The sequence below is a fragment of the Heloderma suspectum genome, chromosome 5, assembly GCF_057233095.1.
Source record: "Heloderma suspectum isolate Gila_16-S chromosome 5, 16-S_ref, whole genome shotgun sequence".
NCBI lineage: Eukaryota > Metazoa > Chordata > Lepidosauria > Squamata > Helodermatidae > Heloderma > Heloderma suspectum.
This window is the reverse complement of record NC_139462.1, coordinates 215,789,240-215,802,367: the sequence shown is the minus strand read 5'-3', so window position 1 is coordinate 215,802,367 and position 13,128 is coordinate 215,789,240. Positions and strand designations below refer to the sequence as shown.

The 13,128-nt window shown below is 39.6% G+C and overlaps 1 protein-coding gene across 4 annotated transcripts in view; it reads left to right on the top strand.

Annotated features, from left to right (window-relative positions):
* The window catches only part of DYNC2I1 (dynein 2 intermediate chain 1), a 44,786-nt gene that overhangs the window by 14,623 nt on the left and 17,035 nt on the right, over positions 1–13,128 (top strand). For 3 of the 4 annotated variants that reach the window (XR_014792455.1, XR_014792454.1, XM_084859275.1), the window contains exons 7-16: positions 1,394–1,454; positions 4,141–4,215; positions 4,347–4,418; positions 5,135–5,381; positions 6,782–6,884; positions 7,955–8,084; positions 9,126–9,237; positions 9,454–9,539; positions 9,957–10,086; positions 12,201–12,373. Coding sequence is in view for 2 of the 4 variants with exons in the window: in XM_084859275.1 (XP_084715401.1) it covers positions 1,394–1,454; positions 4,141–4,215; positions 4,347–4,418; positions 5,135–5,381; positions 6,782–6,884; positions 7,955–8,084; positions 9,126–9,237; positions 9,454–9,539; positions 9,957–10,086; positions 12,201–12,373 (1,189 nt within the window). In the remaining 2 variants the exon portion in view is untranslated. The remainder of the gene's footprint in view (positions 1–1,393; positions 1,455–4,140; positions 4,216–4,346; positions 4,419–5,134; positions 5,382–6,781; positions 6,885–7,954; positions 8,085–9,125; positions 9,238–9,453; positions 9,540–9,956; positions 10,087–12,200; positions 12,374–13,128) is intronic. The other variant, XM_084859277.1, reaches the window with a different exon arrangement.

Genomic DNA, 13,128 nt, shown 5'->3' with positions numbered 1-13,128 from the left:
ATGAAAAGGTTTTTCAACCTTTTAAAAAGCTGTTTGAAAAGCTCCCATGGAGACCGGTACCAGAGCAACATCAGTCCCAACCGGAAGTTCGAAGACAGAAGGGCCTCTCTTGATAATCTTAAAGTGCGGGCAGGCTGATATGGGTGAAGGCAGTTGTGACGTAACCCCCTCTCAGGTCTGTCTGTCTCTGCTTTGGAACAGCTGTCTTCACTGTCCCACAAGCTTCAGCTTTTAAATTCACTAGGTAAAAGAGCCACCTAATATGCACAATTGTTTTTTTTACTCAACTAGGAGAAGTATCTAGGAAATATGAACACTACTGGTAGCACAGAAAGATGAGCAAGATTTGGGATTTTATAATTTAAATTCAAAAAATTAAAGTTTATTTAATACAAGCAATGTTATATCTTGTAATTAACCACTCAGTTCTTGGTCTTACCTGCTTATTCTACCCATTCTCACTCTTATTCTCACAATTCCACTATCTAGATGTAGCTTCATCAAACCTGTCTCTCCTGGCTCCCTATCTAACCGACTAACTGTCTGCTCCTCCGTTTTATAAACACATTCTCTTCATACACACACACAAGCTCTTCTTACCTTTCACTCACTCATTACTAAACAATTAACTCTTAACTTACATGGCTTCTGTTTAATACAGCAAACACATATAAACTTTAATATAGACTCCACATGGCAAGCATTGTCACAGTGGTCCTTCAAGTAATTTGGCCCCAAACCATTTAAGGCTTTAAAGGTCAAAACCAGCACTTTAAATTGAAGCAATGGTCCTGGACTCAAACACTGAGTATATCTTTTTGTTAATTGAAAAAAATCTTATTTGGTAAAGGATGAACTTGTTTAAAATGACATTCAAAAAGACTTGTTGAAATGCCATCAAAATGTTCTAGTTATGAGAAGTGAAAGGTGATTGTAAGAAGTGGCCTGACCATCACACCTAACTTGGAAAGTTGTTCATAACTCTGTAAGCAAGGGTCTTGGGTTTTTCTGCCAGCAGCTAATATATGGATACTTAAGAAAAGTCAGGGTGAACTCTAAAGTACATCTATTGTTCTTTGAAATGTTCTAGCATGAAAAGTGCATGATCTCTGTGTTAGACATTACGAAGGAACAGAGCATTGCAATTTAAAGTAGCTTGGTGCTATGCTGGCAAAGAAGACTGAGGACACGGATTTCACCATGTGCGAGAACCACAGATTACATGTCCCATGTTACAACAGAAGTGGGAAAAGATGAAGCACAAGTCACTCATCCGCTTCCTCTTTCAAATTTCTTTGTAAAGCTGTAAAGCACCTCTGACACCCCTGGTTTCCATGGAAACAAAGTTTGCTGGGTAGGCAGCCTTAATTCGGTGTATTTTTTTTCTTTATAGGAGTACAAAAGAAAAAGTGAAGAAACACAGCAAGAGTGTAAGAGAGGACATGAAACAAGAAGTAAGATATTTTTTATCTGTGGTGTTAGAATACAGGTGTGCTGTAGGAATAGGTAATACACCAAAGAAGAAACAAAGAAGCAAGAAGTGAAGAGTAAAAGAGAGAACTGCCAATATAAGACATGACCCAGCCAAAGTTATGTACTTTTAAATCCTGTTGATTTCAACTGAAGTGTTAACTATGTACTTAACTTTCTTTAGATTAAATTAGTGGAACCTGGAAGTGCTTACCTTTATTTGGATTGTGGCTATACTTAATGCTCTGTATCTCTGCAGGTTCACACTGGGCCTGTTTGCACGTAATGATGCAAATCATGGGTTATTAACCCGAGATTCGACGCAGCATGTGCCTGGTGCATGCCGATGCCATTTTGAATATGCAACCTCCAGTCAGAGGTTATTTTGTGATGTGCGAACCTGGACACGATGTGTTAATCGTGGGTTACTATGATTACTGCAAGCCATGGGTTGTACGGTGGGTGAAAAGTTACTATGCCCATGCTGGGTTCAGATGACACGGTAACCCATGCCGTGGGTAATTAGGGTAATTCCGGTCGCATGACTGGCATATGCAGGGCTGGGGGAAACAATGCGCTGTGTTTTTCCCCCTGCTGATCGTCCAAATGTGGCCACAGTGTCCAACTTCACACGTCACGAAATAACCTCTGATCAGAGATTGCATATTCAAAATGGCAATGTCATGCAACCCCAGCAAATTGTGGGTTAATTTCGCCACAATTTGCTGCCGTTACCTACAAACCAGGCTGTGGAGTCTTAGAGCTTGATGCTTTGTTTGTATGTTTGTTTATTTATTACATTTCTATACCATCCAGTAGCTGAAGTCTGGGTGGTTCATTTGGAAGTTTGTTCCATTGTTCAGTAGGCCTTACTACCAAAAAGATAAGTGTAAGATTATCACCTTAAGAAATGACCCTGTATCATACCATGTATTAAAAATATTATTAGAAACTGTTCATGTAGTCTCTTCCTCTGCAGCGTTTTAAAATGCTTGAAATTATTTATGAATGTAGATAAAATACATCTAAAAAGAATTTAGCATCCAACTGGCTGCAGGTTTTTACTACTTTCTTTTTAAACTAGCAGAAGTTGATCATTCCAGAGCGCATACCCAATGAGGAAATGAAATAAATATTTTAAGATTAAAAAAGACACGGCCATTGAGACACTTCAAACTGATTACCCCGCTATCCCATTCGTGTCATAGCAGTTACTGTTGGAAAGCAGCAGGGCCTAATTTCTAGTGGGGTAGTGATGCAAGTAGAACAACATTCATTGGGGTAGTGGTGTCAAGTCTGTTGCAGCAAACACACAAAAAGTATTGTAGCGCTTTAACAGATTTATTGTGGTGTAACTTGCCAACTTCATTAGATACATGAGTGTTATTTTCAGTTGGCAGTTATATATACACATGGCTATAGAGGAAAAAAATGTAAACTGGTGCCAAAAGACCATGACATGTGCATTGTACAGTCTCTGACATTTCTGCGCAAAGCTCAGATGCATATAAGGTAAGCTCGTGATAACAGTAATGGTGATAAATTTACACAATCTGACTACCTATGCAGTGCTAATTTCAGATCTGTAGTGGAGATAAAACCTTGGTCTCAAGTCCTACAATAAGGCATATATTTAGCATGACCATACTTGGTGGTTGATATAAGCAAGGTACAAGGAGATAAAAATCTCTCGGAACTGCCAGCCAATCTGACCTAGAATAAAATTGTTTCACAGCAGATCCTAAATAAGGCAGTCTGAGCTTGAAAACAAGTGGAAAATGATACAATGTATCCTTTATACTGCCCGTTGCTGGGTATCTCCCCTGCAGCTTCTCTGAGGGCATAGACAGCATGTTTTTCTCCCTGTTGAGCTTAGGCACCACTATGTTGTGGGTATTATTCTTGGCTCTACTGGTTCCGTCCAGTAGAGGGAAACTTTCCATATAAAGCTGTCATTGTTGCTACAAAAACAACAAAAAGTCTTGTGACACATTAAACTCTAACAGATTCATTGATCTGACTTAGACATCATGCTAAACCAACAATCCTGGCTTAATAAACCAGAATATGCACATCTGACATGCACCCTCTTGTATCCCCTTTGTGGTTGCTTCACTACTCTCTCGGTGTAAGCAAGTGAACAAGACAGAAAGCTGGACATAATCATAACTTCCTGTTACATCCAAACCAGGAACTATTGTTAAGGGCTTCCAAACAAGCCAGGATTCATAAGCCAAGATTAAACCATGGTTTAAAGCTCCCTTCCAGTCTTGACTCGTTTGGAAGTCATTAATCATAGTTCTTGGTTCAAGACATAACAGGACGTTATTATTAATTCCAGCTTCCTGGCTTGTTTTGCTGCAGGTGCGAAGGGAGGAACAAAGGGACTGCATGCAACTGTGCATTTCCTTCCAGTTTTTCAGTGGCAAGTAAAAACCATCTTATTTTTCAGGCCAGTTAGAGCTCTTGAAACAGGTTTGTTTTGTGACATTTCTGATGTAGGCAGGATTTTTTTGTTTATTTGTTCCACTGATATGTATGGTTCTATTTGTTTATTTTATTGTGCTGTTTTAATGTTTTTAATTATTTAACTTTAACTCATCTAGTCAAATTCACATCCACATTTTAATGCTTTTCTCTTATTAGTTGTTTTATATATTGATACATTAGCCCCATAAAGGTGATGACTTTTCAGCACTGGGACCATGTCAGAAAGCGCAATCAAATGAAGAAGGAGAAGAAAACGTAAGGGCTACATGTCATTATATTATTTTCATAAGAGCACAGATGTGCCAAATAATTTCTCTTGTAAAATAAATTCCATTCATGTTTTCAGTTTTGCAGTTACATTGTGGTTTAATTCTCTTTCTTGCTAGGAACAGAAAAAGTACACTTCTTACCCAGATACTGATTATGATTACTCAGTGAACTATGAAGATGATTTTGAGGTAAGTGCAAATAGATGTCTTTTGAAGAGGCTTGAGGGATGAAATAAGCATAGCTCATCCAAAAGGGATAGGAATCGAGAAGTTTTAATCAAATGTTACTTCACAGTCACTTATGAGTTGTGCAAGTACATGATGGGGAATGCTAACAGAAAAATCCTGACAGTTGCTATCATAGGAACACAGGAAGGAAGCTGGCTTATACTGATTCAGACTATTGGTTTATCTAGTGCAGTGTTTGTACACTTACTGACAGCATTTCTCCAGGGTTTTAGAAAGGTCTTTCCAGCCTTGGCTGGAGATGCCAGTGATAGAACCTGGGGCCTTCTGTACCATTGAGCTATGGCCCTTCCCCAAAGGCTCCTTCCTTACCTTAGTGGTCTTGAACCCATGTTGCAGGGAGGCCTGTGTGTTCTCTATATAGGCATCTACCCAAGGTTGCTATTAAGGTGAAGAGCCTTTAGGAGGCTGCTGTTTCTTTAAAGCAAATTACATAAATGCTACCTATACAAGATCGATGCAGAATTTATGAAATGTCAGTCATCATTGTAAAGCACTTTGTAGTGATAAGAGAAAACTTGGAGGGTTTAAGGCTGCAGAATTAGGAGTACAGTAGAGCTTAATGGCTTACCTTTGTACTGTGGCATCTGAAGTGCCCTCATTGAATTGGGATGCTCATTTGTACTTGAAAAGAATAATTACTGCTATTTTTTTGGAAGGACTATGAAGATGATTTTGATGAGATAGATGATGAAGATGGTGAGGAGGAGGAAAATAGTCAGGAGCAAGAACAGGATGAAAGAGAAGCAGAAGAAAGAGTAAGAAAAATTCCTATAGCCAAGAACTCAGAAATAGAAGAAATTCAGAAAGCAATTAATGCTGAAAATGAAAAGATTGAGACCTTCCTCCCCAAGCAAAGAAAGAAGGAATTTCTCCCAAAAGAATGTGAGAAGAAAATGAGAATGGGTATGTGACTAGGGACTTGTTTTGGTTCAAAATCATGAGAAGAGCTCAATATAGGTGTAAACGGATAGTACAATTTAAGGTCATTACCGCTCATTCTGCTATTTGTTATGTCAGAGACCCAAGCTGCATGTCACAGCAGCAATTCTTGGGCTGTTTTACCAGTTTTCATTAACAACCCAGGAGTGCTGGATTGCTTCATAATGCATGAAGCCAGAAATTCTGGGTGGTTTGGGGATTAAACAGGCCAGAGTTAACCCATCAGCAAGCCATGGGTTAGCTCTGAGTTGTTTAACCCATAAACAACCCAGAGTTTTGAGGTTTACACATCATGAAACAATTGTTAATTGAAAGGGGAAACTATGAGTGCACAAGAGGCAGTGTGCTCGTCTCTTCGCAGATCCCTGGCGACCCAGGAAGTGCCACTGTGATGTGCACACCAGGTCACCTTGTCCGTAGGCCTTATTCTGCATTATGACTTTCCAAAGGCACATTAGTAAAAAGCCTCATACCACATGTCTCCTTTGCTGTTGCTGGAATATCCTCAAGTTAACATCAGAACATCTGGGGGCTCAGTACAAGGGATCTTTTGCAGAGGTAGGGTCTGTTATTTAGCTAAAGTAACTGGGATTCGGGGAACAACCCTGGGAGGGCTTCCAATGCTAAGTTGCTTGTTAATGCTTGATTGCTCCTCATACTGTTCAATCCTATGCATGTCTAATCAAAAGTAAGTTTCATTGAGTTCACTGAGGTTTACTATTAGCTAAGTGTGTATAGGGCTGCAGCCTTTGTAGACTTCATAGATTTCTTGGGTTAGCCCATTGTTAGGGATCACATAAATCCAGGAGATCGGGTTGCAGTCATGTTTCTTTACTCAGGCTGTCATTCAAAGTGTTACCTCTTTTCTTCTTCTACTCTATGTCTTCAGCGTTATGTCCCATACCCCTTACAGCCCTCTGAGATTCTGGAGATGGAGAACCAATACAAGATTTTTTTTCAGGGTAAATCTTATAGGCCACAATGACAATTATTTGCCATTTGCATCTTTTATCTGTATCTTATTTTCCTATTACTATTCAGACTGCAGTTACAGGATTGTATATTTGAATGGTTCCCCACATCAGCAACTCCCTGGTTATGGAAAGCTAGCAAATAGTGGACAAGACTAGGTTAAAACCATTTCCCCAACATGTTATATTTCCATGTGCAGGGAAAGGTAGTACAGTCCAGGAAGGACTGTCCCAGGTGCAGCTTTTGTAGATTTGATTTGGCCCTCAGGTTGTTATCCTAAGGTGGAAGGAAGCTCCATTGCAATTAATGAGACTTGTTTCCATATATGTTTAGTGGAGTTATCCACTTATGTTTTAAATATTTAATTAATATACTTCCTTATTATCTTACAGAAAGGCAAGGTTCACACGCTCAGAGCCCTGCTTCCGGAAAATTCATTGATTTCCAAACTGCCAAACACCGGCAAAGTATCAGAAAGATTGCCAGTCAGCAGAAGTAGGTGGTATTAAAATAAATCACTACATGTAATTGTTGCAAGATGTAACATTTCAATAGTGTTTGTAATATTACAAGTGCTGTACTTCTAACAAAGTGCAATAAAGTATTTTAATGTGGAAATCATGTGTAATAGGTCTAAATTGATTGGATACCTCACATCCAGTAGGAATAGAAATAGACATGTGTTTGCATAATTCTAGGACTCGGCGTAATGTAATCATTTTAGCCAATGCCAGTTTGTATAATACAGAGAACTGTATTGTGTCCCCAGTGTACTGCTTTTGCTTTGCTTTGTGTATCCCCAGTAAGAAACAAAGCTGCTATATTTTCCCTTCCTTACACTTGGGGATACTGTAACGCTTTCACTCTTGGCTTAGGGCCAGTTCTAGTGTAATGTTGGGACATCGCAGGGTCTCTTTTGGAAGTTAAAAATTATGTCCTTATTGGTTTTCTAGTTTTAGCTTTTCTGAAAATGATCCAGTGACCACATTCCAAGATACAGCTCTGTGTTTCCTTCCTGCTATAGATAAGTGTATAGATAATTAGGTCCATCATACCTTTTCTTCAGGAGTATTAGCTGTGGCGTACTTTTATTACTATTTAACATAGAGCCACTTTTCACATCACATTTAAAACCTAAGATGTTTTAACAGTACACCTAAAATATAAAGTAAGAATGCAAATACGTGTTTGCAAGCAGATGGATTGTACAGATACACATGTCAGGGAGCTGTGATTTTCTGCAATTCCCTGTTGAGTACATATTTGGTGGCAAATCCAGGTTGCTCCGTGTGTTATGTATGAAAGAGCCCTCGGTATCAACAGCATGTTAAGTGCTGTAAAGTCCCCAGAAAGAAAACGTTTCCTATCCAGAAGGCATACAGTCACCTTCACTTGATTCTCTTCAGAGTAGTCTAGAATGACCAACATCAACCATTCCTTCAATGTTTGTATCTCAGTGTTGAACTCCATTCTTATTCCTTTGGGAGTGAGAATATTTCTAGTTATATGTCCCTATATAATTTGTGCTCATTAGCCATTTTGCTTTCTTGTGGCATGTTTTCAAGGAAACGTAGCTTTGAACTTCTCCGACTTATTGACCTGGACTTTTCCGTCAGCTTCTGTTTGTTCGATCTGCCTCCAGTGAATGAATATGACATGTATATCCGTAACTTTGGGAAAACAAACACTAAGCAGGTATGAGCAAAGCATATTCATTCCAGTTGGTTACATTTCTTAGCAGAACCATAATTTTCTTCCATTGATATAATTAGGCAACGGTGTATCAATATCAGCAGTGCCTCAAGACTAGCATTAACTTCCATTAATGGAGCTGACAATAAGGTATATGTTGCAGATGAAACAAAGCAAGAGAAAAATATGATGTTTGCCAGTGCTAGTATTTTTTGAACTCAAGAAGTACAACCATTAGAACATTCACAGTTGGTGCAGTCTTGACAAAGTTAGATACTTAGTCTCACTAAAATGAAATTAGTTAAACTTCAGTGCTTCACTGTGCTCCTTATAACCTTATAACTCTCTTTGAACTCTGTCCAGTGGTTTATGAGAACCCTACATTTCTACCCTTGCCCACTATGCTGTACTTTCCTCTGAGCGCTCATATGCACATCCACACACATCCCTTTTGTGTGCCTTGACTGAATTTGCCAGGTCAGAAATGTTTGGATATTACTGTCCATAATCGTGAAATACAGTGTTCCTTGTTGGTCAGCAGATTCCATTTCGCATCCCTAGAGAAAACACAGCAAAATTAACAAAATAGCCCTTCTGTTTCATTCACCATAATCCAAAAATATCATTCAGACATCCTGGTTTCCATGGAATTCAGCAAGATGAGACAAGTTTAAGGCGAAGACTCTTCTTGATTCCAAACAAATATTTTCATTTTAAGACTGTGCAAAAAGTTGTTTGCAGGCTGCTAGTAATCACATTCAGATTTTATTTTATTCATTCAGATTTTATCTTATTTTATACATACAATGCAAAAAAGAAATATATTTTCTTTAAATTATGAACTAGGGTAATAAGAGTTCTACCCTTAAAGGTGGCCTAAAAATCATTGTAAATAAATGAATTAATATAACTTAGTATGCTGAATATCGTGTGAAGTAAGAAATATGTTGGAGCCCAGCAGATTCATATATTAAGTGGTGCACAAGTGCAGATATTCGTAGCTAGCCGGAAATTCTGGCCAGTAACTTCATCTTTCTACTTTAGGCCTATGTTCAGTGGAATGAGGATAATCTGGACAGGGATGTTCAGACTGAGGAAATAGAGACTCAAGAGAAATGGACACAGCATCCTGGAGAAACTGCCCTTGTGTCTGGAGGTGATTAGTATTAGATATATAGAGGTGATTAAGTGCAATATAATTCAAGAAAATGTTAAAAAGATAAACCTCACTGTGTATCTCCATCTTCTCTAGTGTCATTTTCTATAGTGTCAACAGCACAAAACTTAAAAGTGTCACAAGGTAGCATGGAGCTTTCTGGGTAACCTATTACGGTGCTTTGGTCCTTACATGTAACTTGATGTCTCATTTCAGGCCCAAAAAGCATCACTGATGTATCTGCCCTTACACCAAAAATTGATTCCCAGAGACTAGCAAGTTTTCTGCGATCTGCTTGCCAGGTATATTTCTAAATTTTTAAATGTATTATTATTACAATAATAATTAATAATACATATAGTTTGGAGCGTAATATATTCATTGCATATACAGAGATAAAATGATCATTTGAAATATTTTTCCTATGTATGTGTGCCCGTCACCCCCCAGCAGTCATTATATGGGATGGTTTTCCCTAATTAGGCAGGAGTGGATACTTGACGAAGCATAAACTCCTCTCTGATCCTTTTTCAGATTCAGTTTTTCTGCATGCCTTGAACGAACCAGAAAAACTATCCCACCATCACCTTAGTTGGGCTAAGCATTGCAAGTATTGTGCCCAGTTACTTATTTTGAGAGTCTAGGGCTAGGTTATCCGCACTGAAGGAAAAAAGAAATAGTATTTTCCTCCACATTTCTATATATATTATTTTCAAAAGGTGATTGAAGTTCTGCTTGAGGAGGATCAAGTAGCCACACAGCCCAGACGGAATCTAAGATCACGACCATCCAGTCTGTCTATTAGCGATAGGTGCTTCCAGTTAAATACCAATCTTCCTTTCCTGAATGGTAAGACATTTTTCATCTCCATCATAAGAACATAAGAAGAGCCCTGCTGGATCAGACCAAAGGCCTGTCTAGTCCAGCATCCTGTTTCCCACAGTTGCCAACCAGCTGCCTATGGGAATTCCACAAGCAGCATATGAGAGCAATAGCTTTCTCCTGTTGTTGCTTGCCACCAACTGGGATTCAGGGACCTCCTTTAGTGGTCAGTGGGAACTTCTAATCTTTTGCAGAAGTAGCTAGATCTTATGCTGATGATTGAACAAAGTCACGATGTGGGGCATTGTGCAGAAGACTCTCCATGTTCAGTATTCAGAGGCAGTATACCTCCTGAATACCAGATCCCAGGAACAAAAGGTAGGAGAAGAAGATCCTGGTTTTGAGTTTCCAGAGTTACCTGGCTGGTTCTTGCTGGAAATAGAATGCTAGATGGGTCTTGGTCTGATTCAGCTAGGCAATGCTTATGTAGTGTACAATCACCTTTACATGCTTTTGATTCATCTGCAGTTCTCTGCAAAGTTAAAGCCCATGCACATGATTATAGAAGCATGTCTGGTAGTTTCTCCAGATATACACAAGGTACAAGCCTTGCAAAGAAGCCTCTTTTGACTTCAAAATGGAGGACCAAACTAGATGGGATGTTGGAGTACTGTGGTTGGATCCCCTAATTACTCTTTTTACACTTACATCTTGGGGAGTATATTGAATTAAGAGCACAGTGATGGGGGGGCAGGTTTTAGCCCTTTCCCCCAAAACCTTTCCCTGATCCTCCCCCCCCCTGCAGCAATTAGCCATGGAAGGAGGAAAAGAAAGGCACAATAGGGGTATCTGCCTTTTTTGCCCTCCAGAGCTAATAGCACTTTTTTTTTTTGGCAGGGGAGTGATTTTAAATTGGGGAAAATGGCACTGGCAGGAAAGGATTAAACCTTCCCCCAGTGCCATGATTCCAATGCAGTTTGGAGGCTCCCCTGCTGCTTTTAAGTTTAAAAGATGGTAGGAGATTCAATCACAGCTCTTCCATGATACATATCCTAACTCTGTAAGTTTTGATTATTTCCTCCTTAGCTTGCTTACTTTGTCTTCGACCCCCATATTTTAATGGTGTTGAGAAGTGAAGCAGCTAAGACAAGTGAAACTCTGTTCATCCAGAACTCAATATATATGGAGGAAAACTACTACTATAAATGTAAACCCGTGTGAATGTGTGGGGGCTGGGCGGGAAGGGGGCGGTAGTGTCCTGTTGTCTACATCCACTAAGAAATTATTATGAAGAAATGAAGCAAATTGATAAACCAAATCTCAGGAGGATGAAACCTCACTTGCAAATCTTTGCATGTCTAGATAAGGGGTGGGCAGAAGGTAAATCTGCAGTAGATTGGCAAGAATGTCTGATTCCCAGTTGTTTAAGAAAAGCAGCAGCAAATACCCCCCACCCCTGCCCAAATTATGATGTTGAAATGAAGACAGCTTGGGATAACCAGGAGTAGATTTTTGTGTCACAGGACTGTGAGCTCTGTTCAGTTTTGGTACTCAAAACAAATTATTGGACTCCATTTTTTAATTCTAAATGGATGTCTTTCGCCCCAGGCTCCAGTTGGTGGATCTCAGGGTTTTAGTAAAAAAAAACAGCAACAATTCCACGAGTCTGAAACCTGCCCACTTCTAGTTGTAGATCATGCTTGCTTGACGGGTTCCTGCCTCATCCCAGCTACCCCTTTATGTTCTCTTTCATACACACTGAGGCCTCCACTACAACTTAGCTGCACAGAAAATAAATATTACCTCGATAATTTGACTTCAAGTGTGGATCTTTCTTCCCAGTGCACTTCTCTTCTCTTGAGGCACTTTGCAGGTAGCAGTGTAAAAGCCTTGAAGTGCTTGTGTATTTTCCCTGGCAGGGCAAATAGCAGCTTCAGGGGACAAGAGAACTTTAGAGAGAGTTAATCCCCACCACGCTCAGTGTTCCTGCCCAATCAGAACCAGAGCCCCTGCCTTCATGTTTTCTTTTTAACTAAAACGAGAAACATTGGGTGATCCTGTCTCAGGTCACTTGTATCTCATGTATCTTGGCCTTCATAGATTTTTAAAATGTAATCTATGGTTTTTGGTTTTTCCCTCAGGTCGAAAAATATCCTGTTTGCACATCTCACAGGCTCAGAGGCAGGCTCTGCTTTCTGTTCATGGGTTGCCTGAAACAGCGAGTGACCTAGTACTGGACAGCAAATACATCGTTTGTGTGTGGAATGTCTGGCAACCTTCTAGTCCTCAGAAATTATTGTTTTGTGAATCGCAGGTATACCTTAAGGACATTATGCCCAGGGAGTCAAACTTGAACCTGTACCTGAATTGAAACTGGAACGAACCTTTAGTTTTCCAGTTATCTGAACGATTATCTGAAAATCTCTGTTGAACTTGAATCAGAACAGAATCGGGGGGAAAAGTTCAAAGTACTGGTTCAGAATCAGGGTTCAACAAAACACCTGATGTGGTACTCTCTCTGGCACCACCAAAATCAAAATGAGCACATAAAATAAAAACAATATTTGGAAGGATTTATACATTTTGGGTTTGTACATGCTTCTATGTGATGCCCTCTTCAAGGGATGGGCCTTGGAAGCACTGGATAACGGTTGCACCAGGGTGTTACTTCCCTTTGTGACTGGAGTTTAGTCAACATACAAGTTAACAACATCTTTCTAGTCTGCTACAATGATTTATCTGCTTTAGGGAAAAAGCAGTCCTCCAGTCCAGTCCCCACCTGATGCTTTCCAGGCCCAGCCTTCTTGAAGAGGGTGAAGCCAGGACAACCCAAAAGATAGGAATCTTTTCAGAAGCTGGTTTTATTTTATGTGCTCATTCTGATTCATTCTGGTGGAGCCAGTGAGTGTGTCACATCAGGTATTTTTGGTCGAACTTTTATTCTGAACTCATAGCCTGGTTGGTTGGTTGGTTTTTTGTTTTGTTATTTGCATTTCAGGTTCAACAAACTTTCAGATAATGGTTCCAGTTCTATTTCTGTTTGGGGGAAAAAATAAAGGTTCCTTCCAA